Source organism: Gopherus evgoodei, chromosome 2 (genome assembly GCF_007399415.2).
Source record: "Gopherus evgoodei ecotype Sinaloan lineage chromosome 2, rGopEvg1_v1.p, whole genome shotgun sequence".
Classification (NCBI taxonomy): domain Eukaryota; kingdom Metazoa; phylum Chordata; order Testudines; family Testudinidae; genus Gopherus; species Gopherus evgoodei.
The window spans coordinates 46,674,426-46,694,859 of record NC_044323.1 but is presented as its reverse complement, the minus strand read 5'-3'; the positions used below and the strand labels follow the sequence as shown (position 1 = coordinate 46,694,859).

The 20,434-nt window shown below is 42.7% G+C and overlaps 1 protein-coding gene across 2 annotated transcripts in view; it reads left to right on the top strand.

Annotated features, from left to right (window-relative positions):
• Window positions 1–19,207, top strand: part of CALCR (calcitonin receptor) — a 242,922-nt gene extending 223,715 nt beyond the window's left edge. The window contains exons 12-13 of one of the 2 annotated variants that reach the window (XM_030550575.1): window positions 7,031–7,072; window positions 17,677–19,207. In XM_030550575.1, coding sequence (XP_030406435.1) covers window positions 7,031–7,072; window positions 17,677–17,898 — 264 coding nt within the window. In that variant the 3' untranslated portion in view covers window positions 17,899–19,207. The remainder of the gene's footprint in view (window positions 1–7,030; window positions 7,073–17,676) is intronic. The other variant, XM_030550577.1, reaches the window with a different exon arrangement.
• The last annotated feature ends 1,227 nt before the right edge of the window (window positions 19,208–20,434 follow it).

The window sequence follows — 20,434 nt, the reverse complement described above, 5'->3', positions numbered from 1 at the left end:
GAAAAATGAATCCACATACAGAATATCTGAAACATTTTCCTTCAAATATTCTATTTTCTCTTTTGTTGCTAACAACATAAACAGCACTCCAAGCCTGGCACCCCCCAAGTCCAGCACCCCAGGCTGTTGTCTGGGTTGCCTGCCCCTAAATCTGGCCCTGAACCTGGCCTTAGCTTCTTCCTATGTCATTTTGATCTTTCATTTCTCCTTATATTGTGTGTTTCCATGGTCTACCTCATCTCCTTTTGCCCTGGGTGTTCCAGTCTAATGTCTGTCTTGTTATGTTACTTGAGTCTGTCCTCTGTGTTGTCCTAGTAATCTTCATTTTCATTCCATAATTTCCTCTCCTATTGGTTTCTGCTTTGTCTTCCTTCAGAGTTCTTCATTTGTGATAATTTTTTTTGGCCATCTGGTCATTAGGATTTGTCTAAGGCAGCTGTTTATGAAAACGTAGAGTTCAGATAATAAGGTTTTAATAAGTCTCCAAGTTTCAGCACCATATAGTAAAATCAACTTTACAGTGATGTTAAATATTCAATGTTTAATTTCGAGGTCAAGATTTCTGTTTCTCCAGAACTTTTAGAGTTACACGGGCTTGAACAGTACTTGTGATTAATTGGGAAGGGTAATACAGAGGCAACCCAGAGTAGGATACTTTACATCTCAGCTTCCATTTCCTTAAAGCGCAGTTCCATTCTGCATGCAGGCACAAATTTGCTCAATTTGGTGACAAATAAATGTTTACTACTCTTTTCTACTGTCTGCTCTGCAGGACCTGTGTGTGTGCACCAGATTCTGTTCTGGCTCATACCTGCATCCTCACCAAAATGGTTCATTGAATTTCAGTTTCAAGACCAACTATCCAACCCCCACTGTTTTTGAATGCTGCCATTTCTTAAACAATACAATTCCACTGAAGGCAATAGGGTTACACAGGTGTAATTGAGGGCATGGAGGTGCACACAGCTTATAATGGCGCCAATAGCGTCAAGGGGTCAGGCCCACACTCAGAAGGGGCTCCAGCACTGAGACTCTGGCCCTGCCCCTGCTCAGCCTCTTCCCCCCCAAGGCTCTGCCCACCACTCACGCCTCTCCACCCCGTCATCCCCTGCTCACTCCTCTCCGCCTCCTCACCCCATGCAAGCAGTGAGTGGGGCCTTGGGGGGAAGAGGTCGAGTGCAGGGCCTTGGGTGAAGAGGTATAACTGAGGGCAGCATCAAACCTGCAAAATCATTATTGCTGGTGATGAGGCACAATCCTGAAGGCAGGCAGTTTGGCTGCCAAAACTCAGGCTGAGCTTGCAGGCCTAGCAGTTAGAAAGTATCTCTTTATTGGTAAAATTAGCACATTTAATAGGAGTCATTGAGATACAATCCATGTCAAACCACATTGAGCTATTTTTTACAAGTCACCTTTCAGAATGTAACTCCATTGTAAGACACTGTAGTGAAGTGAAAACCAAACCAAATAATTGTCAAGCAAAGAATGTGCTCAGACCAATATTGGTTTCCAAACATGAAAAAAATCTAGCCATCAATTCAAGAAGACACACAAATGTCCCAAGGCTGGTAAATTTGAACATACACTAGAGCAAGGTTCAAAAGAAGGCTGCAGTTCAGGTGATCTTGGTAGAGTTTCAGTAGTTAAATTTAAAAACATTTCAGAAGCAGTAACTAAACATGTTAATCCTAAAATAAATGTGTTAATCCTAAAATAACGTCAGTCCTGACGTACGCTCTCCACTCCAAAATCAATGTTACCACATATCTCAGTCAAAATATAGCAAGAGAGCTTAATTACTGCATACTGTGGGTAGAAGAGGCAGAGAGGGGGCTATTTGATGGAGGATGAGTGACCTCAGCTTCAGCAAAGATTGCAGAAGCTCGAGCACAAACTAATGGTATCAGAAAAGAACACGGGAGATACAGAAAAGAGAAATTTAAGGAGTAATCTGCACATTGTGATCCTCAAGGAAGGAATCAATGGCCCCCACCAATGACATTCTTGGAAATGCAGCTCCCTACTGTTTAAAGCTAGAGTACAAACACAGCAATCTTAAAATCAATTGTACCCTAAATCCCCTGGCTCAGGAAACACAAGGCTAATATCTAATAATACTTTGGCTCTGCAGTTTCACAGTTAAGGAGAAAGTACATGCAGAGCTGTGAACCCTGGTGGAGCAAAAATAAAAATGGGAAAGATTTTTCAGCATAAGTACAGAAGGAAAGCATGCCATCTATTTAGGTAAAGACAAAGACATCCCAGAGAGTGAAAGTATGTTTACACAGCCCACAGGAGCAAGCCTCCCAGCCCAGGTTGGCAGACTTGGGCTAAGGGGCTCCCACTAGTGCTCTAAAAATAACTGTATAGTCAGTGTTTCAAAGTTGCCGCTTAGGCTCTGAAGCCCACCCTCATCCTCAGGCTTGCTTCCATGGGCCATGTAGCCATCCCGTTAACAGTCTTGCAGTATCAGGCAGAGCTAGTGGTATATATAGGAGCTGGGATACTCATATTTCACAACCCTGATGAAGTAGCAACTTCTATACAACAGAAAGTGTCTGAGGTCCTAATGTTGAAGAACAAGCAAGTCACTCTCTAGTATTTAGTGTCACTAAAAGCAACTAGCTTAATGTTTTTTCAGCTTAATGTTAGAAACCTATGCTGTGTGAGTATTCTTGATTTAATCCTAGTAGTGTGTATTAGTCTAAATATCATTAATACACTGATTTCCTCCTATTCTGGAAAAGGAAGCTGGAAATATGTCTTCTGCAATGCCCCCTCGCTCTTTGTAAAACTCTCCTGTGCCGTGATGCATCTGAAAAACAAAAAAATGTTTTAGGCTGCTGGTGTGGTGTGACCACTGCTGACCATGCCAACCAGGAGTGTGTCACTGCTCCTTGTGTTGTCCCCATCGGCTTGTTGTATCCACTTGTAATCTCTTGTCATATTTACATTGTAAGCTTTTTGGGGCAGGCACTACCTTTTGTTTCTGTCTTTGTGCAGAATCTATCACAATAGGGCCCTGATCCCTGCCTGCGGCCCTTAGGTGCTACTGCAATACAGATCAATAAATAGTCGTGCTTTCAAAGAAGGTTGGCAACTGGCCCAAAGTGATGCAGATAAGGCTGAACACAATTTCCATAAGGGACAGAACAAGTGTTACTCTGGCCACTTCTCCCTTAACTCAGCTCCTAGAATTGTTTTAATAGGGGAAGGAGCAACAAGTGCTTCAATGACGATTAAAAAGAACGTGGAAAGTGAGTAAACTTTGATACTTGCAAACTAGGGGCCTCAGGCTGGGATCCTGAGAGGATCTGGGGTGAGTTTGTGCAGGGATGCTGTAACAATTTCTGTAGTGGGAGTGCTGAGAGCCATTGAACCTAACTGTAAACCCTGTATTTAATGGAATCCACTTGAAGCCAGGGGGTGCAGAAGCACCCCTAATTCCAGCACCTATGGGTTTGTGAGATGTATCTTTTGGCATACATCCCAGTCATAAACAGTCCTGCACAACGCTTCCCCCCCTCTATTTAACTGCTCTTGTATCTTATCCTACTCTCACCTGAAGCCAAGAGCAGAGGAAGAGGGTGGGGATATAATAAGGGATTTGTCCACTAGATTACAGTGCCTGTCATGATATTAGGCTGTTCTTCCTTGCAAGCACAGATCACACTGGGTATGTACACACAGCACTGGGGAGTGAGTGGGTGTGAGCCTCCTAGCCCAGGATGACAGACTTGGACTAGCGGGGCTCACACTAGTCTCTAAAAATAGTTGTATAGACAGCACTTTGAACTTGTCGGTCATGCCCACCTTCCCCAACCCCCAGGCTTCAGAGCCTGCACTCCAGCCCAAGTCGCAATTTCAAAGCACTGTCTATATAGCAGTTTATAGAGCACTAGCATGAGCCCCATTCACCCAATTCTGTCGATCTGGCCTGGGAGGCTCTCTCCCAAATGCTGTGTAAACATACTCACTGCTGTTCAGCAGACGTACTGGCTCAGTCTGCAGCCAGCCAGCTGGCATTAAGCTTGTAGTACCTCTACTGCCCTTATCAGTAGCCCAAGTGGCCCTCTTTTGACAGCAGTGAACTGACCTGGTCTTTCCAGAAATCAAGCTACATTTTTTCCAGATGCTGAACATCAGCCCTTACTGACGGTGAGGGACTGTGAATAACCTGTGATCTTTTTGGTTTTGTTATGGCCACGAGGATGGTATGTCCAAATTGTAATGCTTCATACTATGAATTCTGTTACTGTAGCTTTCACTCTGGATTAATCAGTCATCTCACAGTCTCCGTTTCCACGTTCTCCATGTTTTCCGTATAATATAGAGAAAACAACTCCCAAGCTGAGAACAGAGATTCCTTTTTTGAAGTGTTTTCTTTATTCCAAAACCATAGATTAACAACTTCTTGAACATTCACTATCCCTTCAAAGAAATTGCCCTCAAAGTTGCAGGGCCATGCATGCTGAGGGTGGGGGCAAGTGGGGTAATTTGTCCAAGACCCCGCGAGCCCTGGCCTGGCGGCGGTCTGGGTCTTTGGCAGCATTTCAGTGGCAGGGGGCCCTTCAGTCACTCTGAGTCTTCCACGGCATTTCGGCGGCGGGAGACCCTTCAGTGCTGCTGAAGACGCAGAGTGATGGAAGGGCCCCTCCGCCTCCGAAGACCCTGACCGCCGCCGGTGAGTACAAGCGCCGCAGCTTCCCCGCTTTGCCCGAGACCCCCTGAATCCTCTGGGTGGCCCTGCAAAGTTGCGTCTGATTTTGGCAAAGCTTGTTTCTGATTTCACTATGGAAGATTTGAAGTAAAAAAACAATATATAGAATAGATACCACATATATGTTCAATATCTTACTATAAGAGTGCCATGAGAATTATGCCTTAACACAGCCTTATTACAGTATTAGGATAGTTTATCTATTGTTACACCATGCATACTGTTCTACTCAGATAATGAGTATTACCAGTTCATGCTAACACAAGAGCAGAGGAATTTAAAAAGCACATTGGCAAAGCTAATGGAGAGAGATTCCAATGCTCTCTTCTGAAATATATTGAGGAGGGAAAAAATTGACAGTACTGAAAACAGGAACGTGAAGCCAATGTAGAAATAGATTTTTTTTTCTGGTAGGCTAAGAAATGCATCTTTGAAAAATTCTTGGTTGTATAAATGGAAAGCTATCTAAACTTTAAAGCAGGATTAAGCTTCCACTCAGAATAATGCACAGTCAGCTACAACCGAGGTTTTCAGAATCATGGGAAACTTTTGTTTCTTTAAATTACAGTAAGTGAGCATTCGTTTTCATTCGTATGGATTGTATTTTCTTAAGTACTGTCTATGGTGTGCATGCCATAGAGGGGAACACTCATAAAGTGTTTTACTGATGTAGCTGTGTCACACCTAAGGGCCAAATCCAGTAGCGCAAAAGGAGCTTTAAAGCTGGCTTGACTGTCCCATTGAGGTTGGCTGCAGAAAAGGGGATGAGGCAAAGCATAAAAGTAACTCACCAGTTCCCAGTTGCTGTGCCATAGGCAGTTGGGCAAAAATGGCCACAATTTAGAGCAACCCTGGAAGGCAGATCAACTCCTGGAAGGCAGGATCAAGGAGCAGCAAAGGGGGGGAAGGGGAGAATGCTAGCCATTATGTTGCAATTTCCCCCTAAAATTTCCCCTAAAAATTATTTTATTACTGTTTAAGGAATATTTTAAGTGATCTAAAATGAATGCTCTTGACATTAAATGTGGCTATGTAATGCTATTAATAAGATCTACTATACCTTTTAGAACACAGTACAGAAATCTTTTAAGAAAAATTCTTTTCTACTTAAGTGGCTTTGCATTGCAGAACCTAAGTGTGAGAAATTGTTATTCTCTATTTTATGCATCCTCATCACGTGTTCCTGACCTAACACTGTTTCATTTTGCTGTAGCACTAATGAAATATCCCTCTTGACTCCTATTGTGTTACTTAGATTAATTTTAAACAGTGACGGTCAAGTTAGGACCAATGTTCTCTCTTTTTTATTTGTTCTCTATCCTCTTGCTCACCCCGTTCTCTCTCCAACTTCTTTCCCATCCACTGATGCTTCCATCCACCCATGTAGGCATATGTGGCCTCTCATTCACAGGCTCACTTCTCCAAAAACACATTCCAGTTAAGAGCTCCTGGGCATAGGCACCGACTTCATGGGTGCTCCAGGGCTGGAGCACTGATGGAAAAAAATTAGCGAGTGCTTAGCACACACAAGCAGCCAGCTTCCTCCCTCCCCCCTCAGCACCTCCTGCCCACCGGTAGTCCTGCCACTCACCTCCTCCCCGTCCCTTCTAGCGTCTCCTGCCCGCCACGATCAGCTGTTCCACAGCATGCAGAAGGCATCTTGGAGGAGGGGACAGGAAAAGGCAAAGTGAGGTCAGGAAGAGGTGGGGTGGGAATAGGATCTTGGGAGAACGGGTGGAGTGGGTGGGGCCTGGAGCAGAGCAGCAGTTCTGCACCTTAGGGGAAGGAGGAAGCTGACACGTGTGCTCCTGGGGCACTCCATTCCTGCTGAAAAAAGAACATGTGACACCTGGCCTGTACTGCTCCCCTCGCATCCCTCTTCCGAAAGAAAAGGAGTAGCATCTAGGTCACTCAACTTCCCCCCTTTCTTTCTCAAGATTCCATACCAATGAGCTGCTCTGCTCCTAAGCTTGCCCCCTTACCTTGGACTAGTATCTGCCCTTTTAATGACCCTTTTCTAGCACTCCCTGACAGGAAGCAACTGTAATACTTAAAGACAAAAATATGTGAACTGAAATGGCTAGTAATGACAGTAGACCATGACAACAGAGGCACGAGTAAAACATGGTGGAAAGGCAAAAATCAATGGGATACTGTAATACCTGACTATAAACTATATAGGATGGTCATTTGAGGTTGTGGAGGTAGAAGTGTAGCATAATCCCTTCATCTCATGACTCTGAGCCTTAAATTAACAATAATGCACAAACATGGAAACATTCTAACCTATTTTCTTTTTGCTCTTCTTAGGGCTTACTTGTTGCAACTATATTTTGCTTCTTCAATGGAGAGGTAAGCATATGAAGTTCATCAACTGTACTGAACCAAATTCAGCCTCTTAAAATAGTTGGACTGTTGTTCACAATTAACATAACTGGAGCACCATAAATCTGTATTTTAAATGCACATACGATGCAGTGCTTTACATTTTCACTGCACTGTAGAAATGCTATTTTTTCCTTGCAACGTCACTGGAACGTGCTTGAGTTAGGACTTTGATTTTTACAGAGAAGATGGTGGGAAATGAAGTCCAGAGGATGAGGTTCTCACTCTTTACCCCCTCAGTTTAATCTAAGTCAGAGGAAAGAAAAAAATAGGTTGCATTCTGTATCAGCCTCATTCACTTACCCAAATTCTGCCTCCAATCCAGAATACCTGGATGATTGGATAAAATAATCAGCAATGAAATAGTCAATGGTGCTAATATGTGAATTTTGAGCATTAGGCACCATTATCAACACCCTGTTGAGATGAATGGAAGTCATGCAAATCTCCCAGAGCTTTTATTTCTATCTATATCCATAAACCTAGAATCTATTTTTTAATCATAGCTTTTATACTGCAAAAAGTAATTGAGTTCCCAGAGAAATGCTGTCATGAAGGACCACAGTATTCTGTCTCAGTCCAACCCTTAACCCAGGGGTAGGCGAGCTGGTTTTCAATGGCACTCACACTGCCCAGGTCCTGGCCGCCAGTCTGGGGGGCTCTGCATTCTAATTTAATTTTAAATAAAGATTCTTAAACATTTTAAAAATCTTATTTACTTTACATATGACTATAGTTTAGCTATATATTATAGACTTATAGAAAGAGACCTTCTAAAAACGTTAAAATATATTAGTGGCACACGAAGCCTTAAATTAAAGTGATTAAATGAAGACTCGGCACAGCACTTCTGAAAGGTTGCTAACCCCTGCCTTAACCTTAAAAGTTAACTTGCTTTTCTATTTAAACTAAGCGATACAAACTCTTTGCATCATATAGTCAGAGAAGCAGTTCTGTATCATTAAGATGTGCCATTTCATTCACTCATTTGAGGATCAGCATTGACCTCTCTTAAGGTTTATGATTCTTTCCCACTCTCTTACAGCTGAATCAATGTTATGTGCCTATTACTGCTTTTAGGTCTATTCTACTATAATACTGGTATTATAAATATAAATAGCTTGGTAAGAGACATCAAGAGCTATTTTAATATCTACAACAAGCCACTTTCTGAAAGGCAGTGTAGCAGAAAAATACTTTTGAAACATATTGGGAGCATTACCATGGCACTCTGCTGACATTAAAACAAGGTATCTCTTGTAAAAATTGGATGCACTTGAAGAGGTCAGTTTTCAGCATTGTACGCAACTTCCTTCAACAAAAATCAAGACTCAATATGTTACCCCATAAAGCTACACACATCCGTACATACATTAATGACTAATATGGCTGGTATAATAACATGGATCATAATTAACTGGATAATCAGTGGGAATAATTACACAATATTGGCCATGCTTTTAATCAGGCCTCCAACTGCAGGTGCACATAACTGTGGGAATAACTTTGTGTTTAAATTTAGGGCTATCTGAACTATAGAAATGTAGGGCTCAATGCGACCTCAAGAGGTCATTTAGTCCAGATCATTTAGACACTGAGGCAGGATTAAGTATACTAGATTATCCCTAACAGAAATCCTGGATAGAGTCCCAAAATCAAAGACATAGAATCTAAATGGATTAAGGGCTAGATCCACCAAAGGACTTTGGTGCCTAACTCCAACATTTAGGCACCACTGAGATCCTCAAACCCCCTGCTCAGCCACTGCCTAAACTAGTAGGCAGCCAAAGTCACTAGGGTTGCAATCCACAAAGTTACTTTGGTGCCCAAGCCCTGTTTTTAGGTACCACTGTGATCCACAAAACTCCCACTTGCCTGCTACCTAACCCTGCGTGCATCTAAATTCATTTGGTGTGAAAGATTTGTAGTAAAGATTCCCTAAGCACCTATGTTTCTGAGCATGCACACTGCTCCCTCACTCTAGAGTGATTCATAAACCAGGGAAGATAGGCGTTTGTCCAACTAACTTGCATGTGGAAAATCAATCCAGTAGGCAAGCTCAGAGCCTGCCTACCAGATCGGGTCCCTCAGGCAAGTTCACACAAAACAGCCGAGGGTGGAGTAAGGAGGAGGACTTCTCTTATAATCTGTATGCTAGCAGCTAGGACAGTAACCCACAATATGGGAGTCCCTGGTATAAGTCCCCCTTTCTCCTGCAGGGAGATTTGATTTGAAGGGATTTGATTGACTGAAGGGATTGGGTATATCTCAGGTAAGTGCCCTCGTCACTGAGCTATATAGTCATTCTACCTCTTCACTCACCCAATTAACATTTAATTATACAATTATTTAAATAAAGTGAAACAACTTCAATAGGAAAGATGGACAGAGACCAACACCAGAACATTGCATAGCCCTGTGGTTAGGGTACTCAATTCAAATCCCTTCTACCACTGGAGCGGGAATTCCTACTTCCTAGGGAGTACCCTATCTGCTGGGTTAATGATTACAAAGGAGGTCTTACACACACACACACAAACACACAGCTGTTTTGTTTTGGGCTTCGCATGCAACATAGGCACCTCACACCGTGAGAGGGGCCGGGCTTAGCACACACCCCTCAGGTCAGCATCACCTGAGGTTAGCTTAGGTGCTGGTGTCCTAGACCACAATCTAAGTTGTCTGTCTCTCCCCATTGACTGTAGAGGGAGCCCAGACACCTAACTGAGACTTTGTGGATCACAGCATAGGTGATTTTCTAGGTGCTTAAAAGTTAGGTGCTGCAATGTACTGCAACACCTAAATCCCTTTGTAGCTCTCACCCTAGGTGCCTAAATTTCTGCCAGTGAGCATGTAGGCAGCTGCCTCAGGCAAGGTGCAGGGGTGCCTATCTCACACCAAAGACCCAGAAGGATGCTGAAAGTAGGTGTTCCCCTGCCTATATAGCTTGGTAGGCAGGTCCTGTAGGTGTACTCAGCCCATACCAAACACCCCCAAACAAACAGAGATTTGGGCAGCCCAACCCTGCCCTTGCCTTTTAACCCACTGATTAGAGCTGGGCTGGATGTGGAAGACTCAGGTTCAATTTCCCCCTCGACCAAATGTGAAGAAGGAATTTGAACTAAGTTTCCTCCCCCGCCCCCCCACCCCAGGAAAATGCCCTTACCCCCGGACTATGGGGGTACTCTGGAGCAGAGTTCTCTCAATCTCTCTTGTTGAAGCTGTTCCATTGTGTATGAATAATTAGTCACTGGAGCAGGGTAACTGTAATCTGGGTCTGCTCCCTCCCAGGTGAATGCCCTGACCAGTGGACTATTCTCTCTCTGGGCCAATGCATATTTAATGATTTATACGCAGTGGAACTGTGGTAATCAGCTTATTCTGATTTCCAAGTATAACAATGAAGTTGTGTCCTGTGTGTCCTTGTAAAAAATTACAATGTGGTCATAGATAATACATTGCAAAGTGTTACTCGTAAATTAGATAAGACATTAGCTGACAGAATATGAATTATTATATGGTTTACTAATTTATGCATAATGTGGTGTTAAGCAGAAAATCAAAGGCCAAGTTTCAGGAACATTACTAAGTATGAAATATACATCACAATTTTCTTATTTTCTTACAATATGTACATACAATTAGGAATTAGAATTAATACATTCATAGTAAGGAATTATACCATATTCATTTCACTACTCAAAATTCTTAATACTTACTCAGGTCACTCAGTTTCTCCGGCCCATTTATAATTTAGTGTTTGCAATAGTAATGTAGACATTTTTAACTTCTACAAGAGTTCCATTGCAATTCAGGTCCAATAAAATTATCTATTATTTAAAATGAAGTGCTTTGAAAAAAGCCGAACATTCAGAATACTTACATTCTTTGGAAATGTTAAAGTTTCCCATTGGCTTCCCTGTTGCTAATTTAAGGCAGGTCAATTACTGTACCAATATCTTCATCAGATCCAGATTCTGGATACTACAAAGTTCAGTGGGTGTTTGGATCTGGCATTCTGTGTTGGCCCATTCAGCCCACTATTTTGATTTGGAGAAAAGCGATGCTTCATGCATTCTTCCAACACACAGCTAAGCTGCTGGTCGTAGGAGACCTCCATAGCTGTTAGTGAGTTCCCCAAAGAACGGAGATCTCTGTCCTCTTTGATGACTCCACACCTGATATCTCCAGGACCAGCTTCATAATACTGCTGTTAATTGAGAGTTGCTTCCTCAGTGTTCAGCCACTCTAAAAATCTTCATCATCTGACTGATTGTCACTCAGCCAGAAGATCCAAATCACTGCGAGGATATCAGGGGACACAGTGAACACTCAGAATACACACTCATTGGATCCCTTGTCACTATACTCTTATTGATGTATATGGGGGTCATCAGAGGAGTAGTCACATACTATCTCCTAGTGACTGAGTATCCTCTTCTGAATTGCCAACTTGCAATGAAATAGGAGGCAGCTCCATGGCTCTAGCACATCTAGCAAACCTGGACATCACAGAGGCATGTTTGGACTAAATAAAGGCTAAAATTAGATAAGAAATAGGGCCTGAAGCTGAAAAGTGGCTTCCAATTTTGCATGTAGATTGTTGCTCCCCTAAATAATTGCATGTGCATTCTATCACTCGGGTGTCTAACTACATGATTGCATCTGTAGATATGATGATGGTCTAATGCAGGGGTGGCCAACCTGTGACTCCGGAGCCACGTGCAGCTCTTCAGAGGTTAATACGCAGCTCCTTACATAGGCGCTGACTCCGAGGCTGGAGCTACAGATGCTAACTTTCCAGTGTGCTGTGGGGTGCTCACTGCTCAACCCCCTGCTCTGCCCCAGGTCCTGCCACCACTCCACCCCTTCCCCCAAGGCCCTTCCCCCAAGCCTGCCGTACCCTCCCCACCAGAGCCTCCTGTGCACTGCAACACAGCTGATTGCAGCAGGCAGGAGGCATGGGGAAAGAATGGGAGGTGCTGATTGGTGGGGCTGCCGGTGGGCGGGAGGCCCTGGGGGCTGGAGCGGGGTAGCGAATGGGGGGCTGCTGACATATTATTGTGGCTCTTTGGCAATGTTCATTGGTAAATTCTGGCTCCTTCTCAGGCTCAGGTTAGCCACCCCTGGTCTAATGAATCCATGATGAAATGGCTCATATATATTAACAATGAGAGATGTGCTTAGAAATCTTATCATTTGCACTTACCTTTGCAAACAGCCCATCAGTTAAAAAAGTTACAAGTTAATCTTTAGCAATGTCACACAATGTGTGCATACAGCAATTGTAAAATTCATGAACCCATTTATAGTCGTCAGTAATTTGAAAATAATTATGGGCATATTTTATAGCACATATACCCAAGGCTATCTGCTAGTACATGCAAATCAGGAAGTTGTTGGTAGATATCCAAGTAGCATAAAATGTGCTCACAGTTGTCTAGTCCAAGTGACTGGGCTAACGTGGGTGAAGTGTGGCAGAAAAGAGGAGTCTGGAAAGGTGAAATCCATCCCCGGGGGTCAAGGCTACAATGCAGCCCCCATAGAGCGCCTTTCTCCTGGATGTGGATTTCACCCATAATTGGTAGGTTTTGAGTTATAAAAATAAACACCACCCATAAAAGAATGTCAGAATAGGGGCACTTATATTAAGAAAGGGGCGATTTTACACTCATCCAGTCTAACTTCACAACCATTAGGACCAGCCTTCAGTGATATAATAGACTGAACTCAAGGCTAGGAGCCAGGAACTACAGTGCTCTCAGCCCAGCTCTGCTAAGAAATCCCTGTGCAGCATTTGGCAAGTCACCTACTTTCTCTACTTCAGTTTCCATCTGTGAAATCGGGATAATAGCAATTAGTTCCCTGCCTCACTCTGAGGATTAGTTAGCTCTGTACATGGCTGTCGAAGCACTAAGTAAACTTATTATAGCAGCAGTGGATGAAGATGATTTTCTACAAACTAGACAAAAGACAAACTCAGTGGGTAGGATGACAGGTTTAACACCTGGAAGTGAGAGGCTGTCTCCATAGAGGCCAGTGCTGCAGTCCTTCCTCTGCCAAAATTCTTATTGATTTCAATGGGAGCTTTGCCTGAGAATGGATAGCAACACTCAGGGCTGGCTCCAGGCATCAGCGGAGGAGACACGTGCCTGGGGTGACAAATGGTAAGGGGCAGCATTCCGTCCATTCTTGGGGCAGCACTGTCTGGGCATCTTTTTTTTTTTCTTTGCTTCGGCAGTTTGGGCAGCAGTCCGAGTGGGTTTTTTTCTCTTCTTTTCTTTCCTTTTTTTTTTTTGCTTGGGACAGCAAAAATGGTAGAGCCAGCCCTGGCAGCACTGGGCCCACAGTGTTCTATAGAGATTCAGTTAAGCAAACTTATTAATCTTCAGACATTTTCTATTTCTGGAAAGGTAGTGTCTACACCTCGCCTCCCTTTTGTCCTCGATCACTTTCTTCCAAATTCCAGTTCTTCTTTCAGGTGCAAAAGGGAAGAGAGGGGGATTGAATGCCATAATCTTGGTAAAGAGGAGAGATACTGCCCCTGGTCAGCATAAGCGGCAGCACTAGGCACCTCAAAAAGGGATTTGAAAGGGACAGTCTGAGATCCACCCCACTGGTCCTTGGAGTTGGCCTGGCATTGAAAGGACCATCTGCTACCCTCTCCCAGAGGTAGGCACTCCAGCATGTGTTACCTCCTGGGTTTCTGGAGAATTCTGGCTGAGTCAACCAGAATTCCTCTTGGGGCTCATGCTGCAGCTTGGATCGAAAGAACAGCATAGATTAAAGCAATAGTCAGGTCCTCAGGCTTGGTCAGAGACCATTTCCAAACCTGTATATCCAAATACTGCCAGGTCACTAGAACGCAGAGTGATATTTCATGGAAAAACATACTATGACAGAGGTAAGGAAGTAGCATTAATGTGACAGAAGTTCCGTTCCTCAATGATTTACTTTGTACTACTGGGTCATTCACTTCAAGGCAGAAGCAGATGATCTCTGTCCAAAACCAATGCTCCCAAGATTTATTAGCCTTTCACATCAGTATTTGCAGCAAGCCACACATTCACTTCCTCACTGCAAATTATTTTCCTCTATTCCATACAAGCCCAGCCTACAGCACTGCCCACCAAGACACTGAATAAGAAGCCACTGACCATTACTGATGTCCTAACTAACAGGAAAAGAAGAAAGTGAATGTGTAAATTATGGGGATGATTTTTCTCAGTTCCCTAAGCTGAGAGCTGGTCCCACCCATGACTGCAGAATGTTATTCTTGTGAAGGGACAACAGCAGCACTGCGGTACCTCTCTCCAACAATAACACTATACAGATGGTCTGAGCTTTCTGCGTTGGCCTGCTCAGTAAACCATACTTCCAGTTCTGAGGTTATTTCTAGACTGGAAGGTTGGCCAAGAAAATGGAAAATCTGTTTGAAAATATAGCCATGTATCTTTCTTGCCAAAGAGGTGTGAATGGCTGGCAGAGAACAGAAAACATTTTAAAGAGCTGAAGAATCAAGTAAACCCAAACTTCCTCCTTATTTTAGACTTTGGTTTATTTCATGCATCATTGTGGTGTAACACCCAGTTGATAATCTCTTTGATTATTAACATAATAATATAGTGCACATGATTTTTAAAAGCACAGTCATGTAGCTAACAAATTTCAAATCTGCATATGAATAGTTTTAAGTAGCAGAGGATATGATCATTTGAGATCAGTTCACTATTCCTTGGCATTAGCACAGAAATACAATTTAACTCAATTTGTGAGTGCAGCAGAATCTCATAAACCAAAGGTTCAGTGAAGAATTAAAAACACATATACTTTAACCGTATGCATTCGGTACTACATGGAGCTCATTCATTTTAATTCATGGCACTTTTAACCCTGGGTTGACTTTGGAGAAGAATGCCTGCACTCTTCCAAACTCTCCACAATCAAAGCTTTACCCCCTGATGAGATCAAAATGAGCTGCTACTCACAGTAGATTGTGCAGCTCTTCATACTATGATCAGGCCTCTCTTCTTTAAGTCATATTCTTCCCTAACCTGCATTTGTCCTGGTGCAATCTCAGACCACAGGACAAGTAAAAGCAGCTTGAGAGTGCATGAGGGCCTCACCCACCCTCTGCAGCAGCATTCCCTCCCACCCTGGACCCACAGGGGTCTTTTCGCTGGTCCTGGGATCCTCATGGAGAATGAAGGGGGAAGACATAGGTGGGCCAGGCAGAAGACCAAGGGACACATTGTCTCCTCCTTCCAGCCACATGGAGCTTACTCAGAAAGGGTAAACCCCAAATCATCTTTTCTGCAGAGCACACTCCAGTAGCGTCCAGGGCAGCGATGGCCAGGGGGAGTCCCTGCTCACAGTGCAGCCCCAATGGAGTTAAGAATCCTGTGGCACCTTATAGACTAACAGACGTTTTGGAGCTTGAGCTTTCATGGGTGAATACCCACTTCATCAGATGTATCTGACGAAGTGGGTATTCACCCACGAAAGCTCATGCTCCAAAATATCTGTTAGTCTATAAGGTGCCACAGGATTCTTTGCTGCTTTTACAGATCCAGACTAACACGGCTACCCCTCTGATACTTGATCCAATGGAGTTGTGTTCCAAGGTAGGTAAGGGGGGAAATGGGCTGCTGGTGGCTAGAGCCAGTGTAGAGAAACAAGGTTTCTGCACAGGTTGCCCTGGCCTCGCGCTGATCCAACAGGTTTCAAGGACTGTCCTCCAGGCCTTTCCCCGCGGGTGGGTGGGAAACCCTATCTCCTCCTGCTCCATAGAATGATGTGGGGAAATTCTCTGAATGAATCCTTGCAAAGATTGCTTCCCCTGGTCCCTTCCTATGGGTTTCACTGATGTGCGCCACTATATTTACACCCAGTATGAACCACTGCAAGGGTGAAAGCTGCTCATTAAGTAACTGAAATCCATACAGGACTTACCTACAATTCTGTACTATAGCTTTGCCACTGTATTAGCAATGCCTTGTCACATTAGATCATACCGGAGCTCCTTTTCACTAATTGAATTTCTGCAATGGCATGATACGAAAACCTCATTAATGCAGCTCGTTCCCCTCAGTATTACCATAATAAACTTTGGTCATGCCCCTTACAAGTCAGGATGCACAGTGGTTTCCAGTATAATCTTAGGCTTTTTTTGTGCTTGGCCTATAGCACAAATACATTCAGACATTCTTGAGTTATGGGAGAGTAAATAAAAACAACACTTCTCCAGCTAAAAACAATTCTAATCACATTGTCTTCAACTGGACTACAGCAAATAGATGAGATGGCTAACGTTTTTGTTATGTTTTAAGGGCCCTGCACATGCTTGCTTACTCACAAATGTAGTCCTGTTGAAGTCAGTGGAACTACTTGCATGAGGAAGGATTTTTAGGATCACTTGGCTTGGCCCTTGGCTTAAAAATACAAAGTTGCAAGCAACTGAAATATCCCTTCCTAGCATAGTGACATAACCCACTGTATGCTCTGTAAGCATCTCAGAGTTTTAGCAATGCCTAATGAAGCCTCACCTTTATATGACATGATAGTAACTTCTCTCCATCCCACCAGAGAGGCACAGAGGCTGCTGCTGCTGCCATTTGTGTGAGGATGACATTTTACTGTCTATGACCTAATAAAATGCATTAGAATTCAGGCATTACCAGGGATCTGAACAACACTAAAATGTTGCTACCCAAGTCAAAGGTACAGCCCATCTTAGGGCTCATCTGGGTGTTTAGACACAGCCCTGAGCAAAGGCTGGTAGTTAATCCGTACCACCCCGGAGCACTGTGACACGGGCACATCCGTATGTCTCAGTTCCTCACCTTCTTGCTCCCAGCATAGTTAGTTACATCACGTTGTTGCAGTAAATTACTACCCAACCCAACATTCTGGCTTTGTCTGTTCTCCTATTATTTTCCACACATCTGCTTTGGGGAGGGAGCAAGCAGACGAGTACCCCATTCGCTCCTTCGTGCTTGGACCCAAGGCCTGGGAATGGCCAGTGAGGATGTTAAGGAGGTTTGGTATTCCCCTGCATGGTTATATAGGCCACGTCACAATTGGGCCCCCAGCTCTGAAATACTGTCTGAGGAAATTGCTTTCTCCTCCTCCCCGTGATGGTGTATGTACGAAGGACGAAAACCAGCACCGGGTAGTGGGCCAGCACCAAGGTCTGTGCATCACTTCAGTTTTAGTATTCCTAGCTAGTTTAGCTGGGGCAAAATGTCCTGAGTGTACACCACTTAAGCTACACTGCTGAAGTTTTACTTAAGCATTGTGTGCTGGCTTTCTGCACTGAGGACATTTCACCCGCAATAAAATTATTCTTGAATACTTCTCAACCAGTTCTAACCTCAAAGCAAGGTGGAGACAAGATTAAAATAAACATTTGGTGAAAAGCCATGGCACTGGGTTAATATTGCAAAGTAGAATTTCCAGCATAATCAAAAAAGGGAAGGGAGCCAGCTTGTGCCTTGTGATGCCAGTTCAAATCCCAGCCAACTCCACCGACTAATTATATTGATAAAACTATTGCTTGGCTTCCCTTGCAGGTACAGGGCACTCTAAAAAGGCAATGGATGCAGTATAAGACCCAATGGGGGCAAAGACGACGCGAGCACTGCTCTACGCGATCTACCTCTTGCACAGCAACATCTATCACCGAGGTCCCCGTTTATCTGTATCATCATGAGTCCACCAACGAACAGTTAAATGGAAAATACATAGATGACTCTGAACTCGTTGCATTAAAATCTGGAGAGACATCTGACTAGTTCTGAGGAAAACAAGACAAACAGGTCATTTTGCATTCTGTTCATGGCAGGGTGGGGCGAAGGGAAGGAGTGCAGACTTGAGTGCCACTATGAGAGAGTGCTAAACAGGACACATCATATGCAAACTATAGAAGCATCAGCTTTGGCCAGTGACAGCCCAGCGAGAGTCTGCCTGAGAGAGGTGGATATAGTATTTGATACTACTACAGCATGCTGCTTTTAGAAACGGGACTGAGGATGGAACTATTCAATGAAACATTTGGATTTTCCACAGTTCCTTCTATTGGCCATATGGCATACAGATTCAATAGTCATAACAATTCAAGGTATCCCATAGCAGATATAGAAGAAAGGATTAGTTCATAGAAAGGAGTGTTCAGTTTCCAGACTGGACTAACTACACGAAAGATTGGAATTGTTCAGTATTTGTTGCTTTAAATACCTTTCTTTCACCCTAGACTTTAAATGATCATCTCTCATTAGGTGTAACAGGCTTGGAATCGTTGTTGTTTTCATTTTGAACAGCTCTGCTGCTTTCCTGAAAGTGGTTGCACTTGGGTGGGAGGGGAGAAACCCATCATTCCAGGGTATTCAAATCCTTAGCTCAAAAGGATTTCATATAGAATTACCCTTCTGACATCAGGTATATAATAGAAATGAAGGTAAACTATTTATTGTATTAAAAGCATTCAACACTAGTAGGCATAAGCATCGGTAGAGAAAGAAAACACTTCTTTAGGAGCCTCAGGAAAGTCCTGGAGAGATCTCAAAAATACTTTTTGTTTGAGCTGTGCTAGTTGTTTGATAATATTCATTAATAGGAAAACTGTAGCCATAATACTCCACCCAGCAATCTGATAAGTAAGGAACAATTTTGCACTATGAATAAACTGTGAAATGTATTTGGAAATTAAGATTTTTGTTAATTGCTGTTGACACTCTGAGCCTCCAGTTGGTGCATATTTGCCTGTCTAATGAAGTTGTGTGCTGCAGTAAAGGAGGCCAGTGGAGGGGATGAGGAACTAGTTTATACCAGGGTCACAGCTGAAGAAATATTCATTATTAGAAAGTCAACATTTTATGTAATTATTAAACACTAAAGGTCTTTTTATTATTGTTAAATCAGTCTTACAGCCAAGGAGTAACTTATTTATAGCTGTATGGCTATGTCAAATGACAGTTACACACCATTGGGCTGAGTAAAATAGCTACAATTTCTTTTCAAAGGCGAATGTAAAAGTCCTTGCAATTGGATAGGACCAGTGCCTGGGCAGCTCTGAGTAGAGCTTCTCAAACATTTTTGACAAACTCTCTTTTCCCAAACTTTTCTTTTATTTTTTGCAAAAAAAAAAAAGTAGAGTCAGTGACATCAAAACATTCCATGAATTGTGTCAATTTCTTTGAATTGTTTCAGTTAAAAAAAACCTAAAATATTTGTAAAATCATGTTTCATTTTGACATTTTCTAAATGAAATATTTAAATTATTTTATTCAAAAAGACTATGCAGAAATTTCCTTTTAATTTTTTTTTAAACGCTCAATTGAAATAAAAACAATAAAATGTTTCAGGCTGAACAAAATATTTTGTTTGACCTGAATCTTACATCTTTCTAACTTTTGATTCAGTGAAAAAAAAATTAAATCTGTTTCTTGCCCCTAGAATTGCAAGTGAACCAAAAAACGTATTGTTCACCCAGTTCTAGTTCTAGGTGCTTGCAAGTCCTAGGACTTTTTACCTATAGAATTTATCTTGTATATAAAGTTCCCAAGTATCTCTGAAAGAATGTCCAGTGAAATGTATCACTATTTTTCCTCTGATTTTCATGTAGTTGGGCAATTTTAAAACCAACAACTAGTACTTGTACAATGAGGTCTTGACTTTTTTATTAGGTTAACCAGTGATTTGACACCTTTAAAAATAGGCCAGAAAGAGGCCATCCATTCTGTTTGCCTCCACCTCTGTCTATTGTGTGATCCATGTATATTTGACTGCACAATTCTACCAGACTCAGGCACAAGGAATGAAGAACAGAAGGGAGACAGTCACATCAGTTACATACCTCTGATGCCACAGACCTACCTATTCCTGTCTTTGATGTCTCAATATCAGCATTCAGACATGTGTTGTTTGAAGGTTGATTTAGCACTTGTATCACAATCCCATCTCTGGGATTCAAGGAGGAGATGCGATAGGGAAACAAGGGAGAACCACGGAAGTAGAGAGTGGAAAGGAGAAGGAAGAAGAGGAGGAAATGCTATCTCTGATGTCACAATTCCACTAACCAGTGACTTTTGCAGAGGCACCAGTTAGTTAAAAATATATTTTAAACTCTCTTTCTTCTTTCTTTACTTGCGGAGATTCCATCCAAGGACTTGATTTTCCCCTGCAAGAATCAAAGACTCAGTTAAGGCATAAACAAGTAATTGTGCTCTACTCGTAGCGCTGCATCAATTGCCTAAAGTATAATTAGTTCTGAGAGTCCTAATCTCAGAGTTTGCCAGGTAAGTAAAGGAGGGGAAATATTTCAAATCCAGC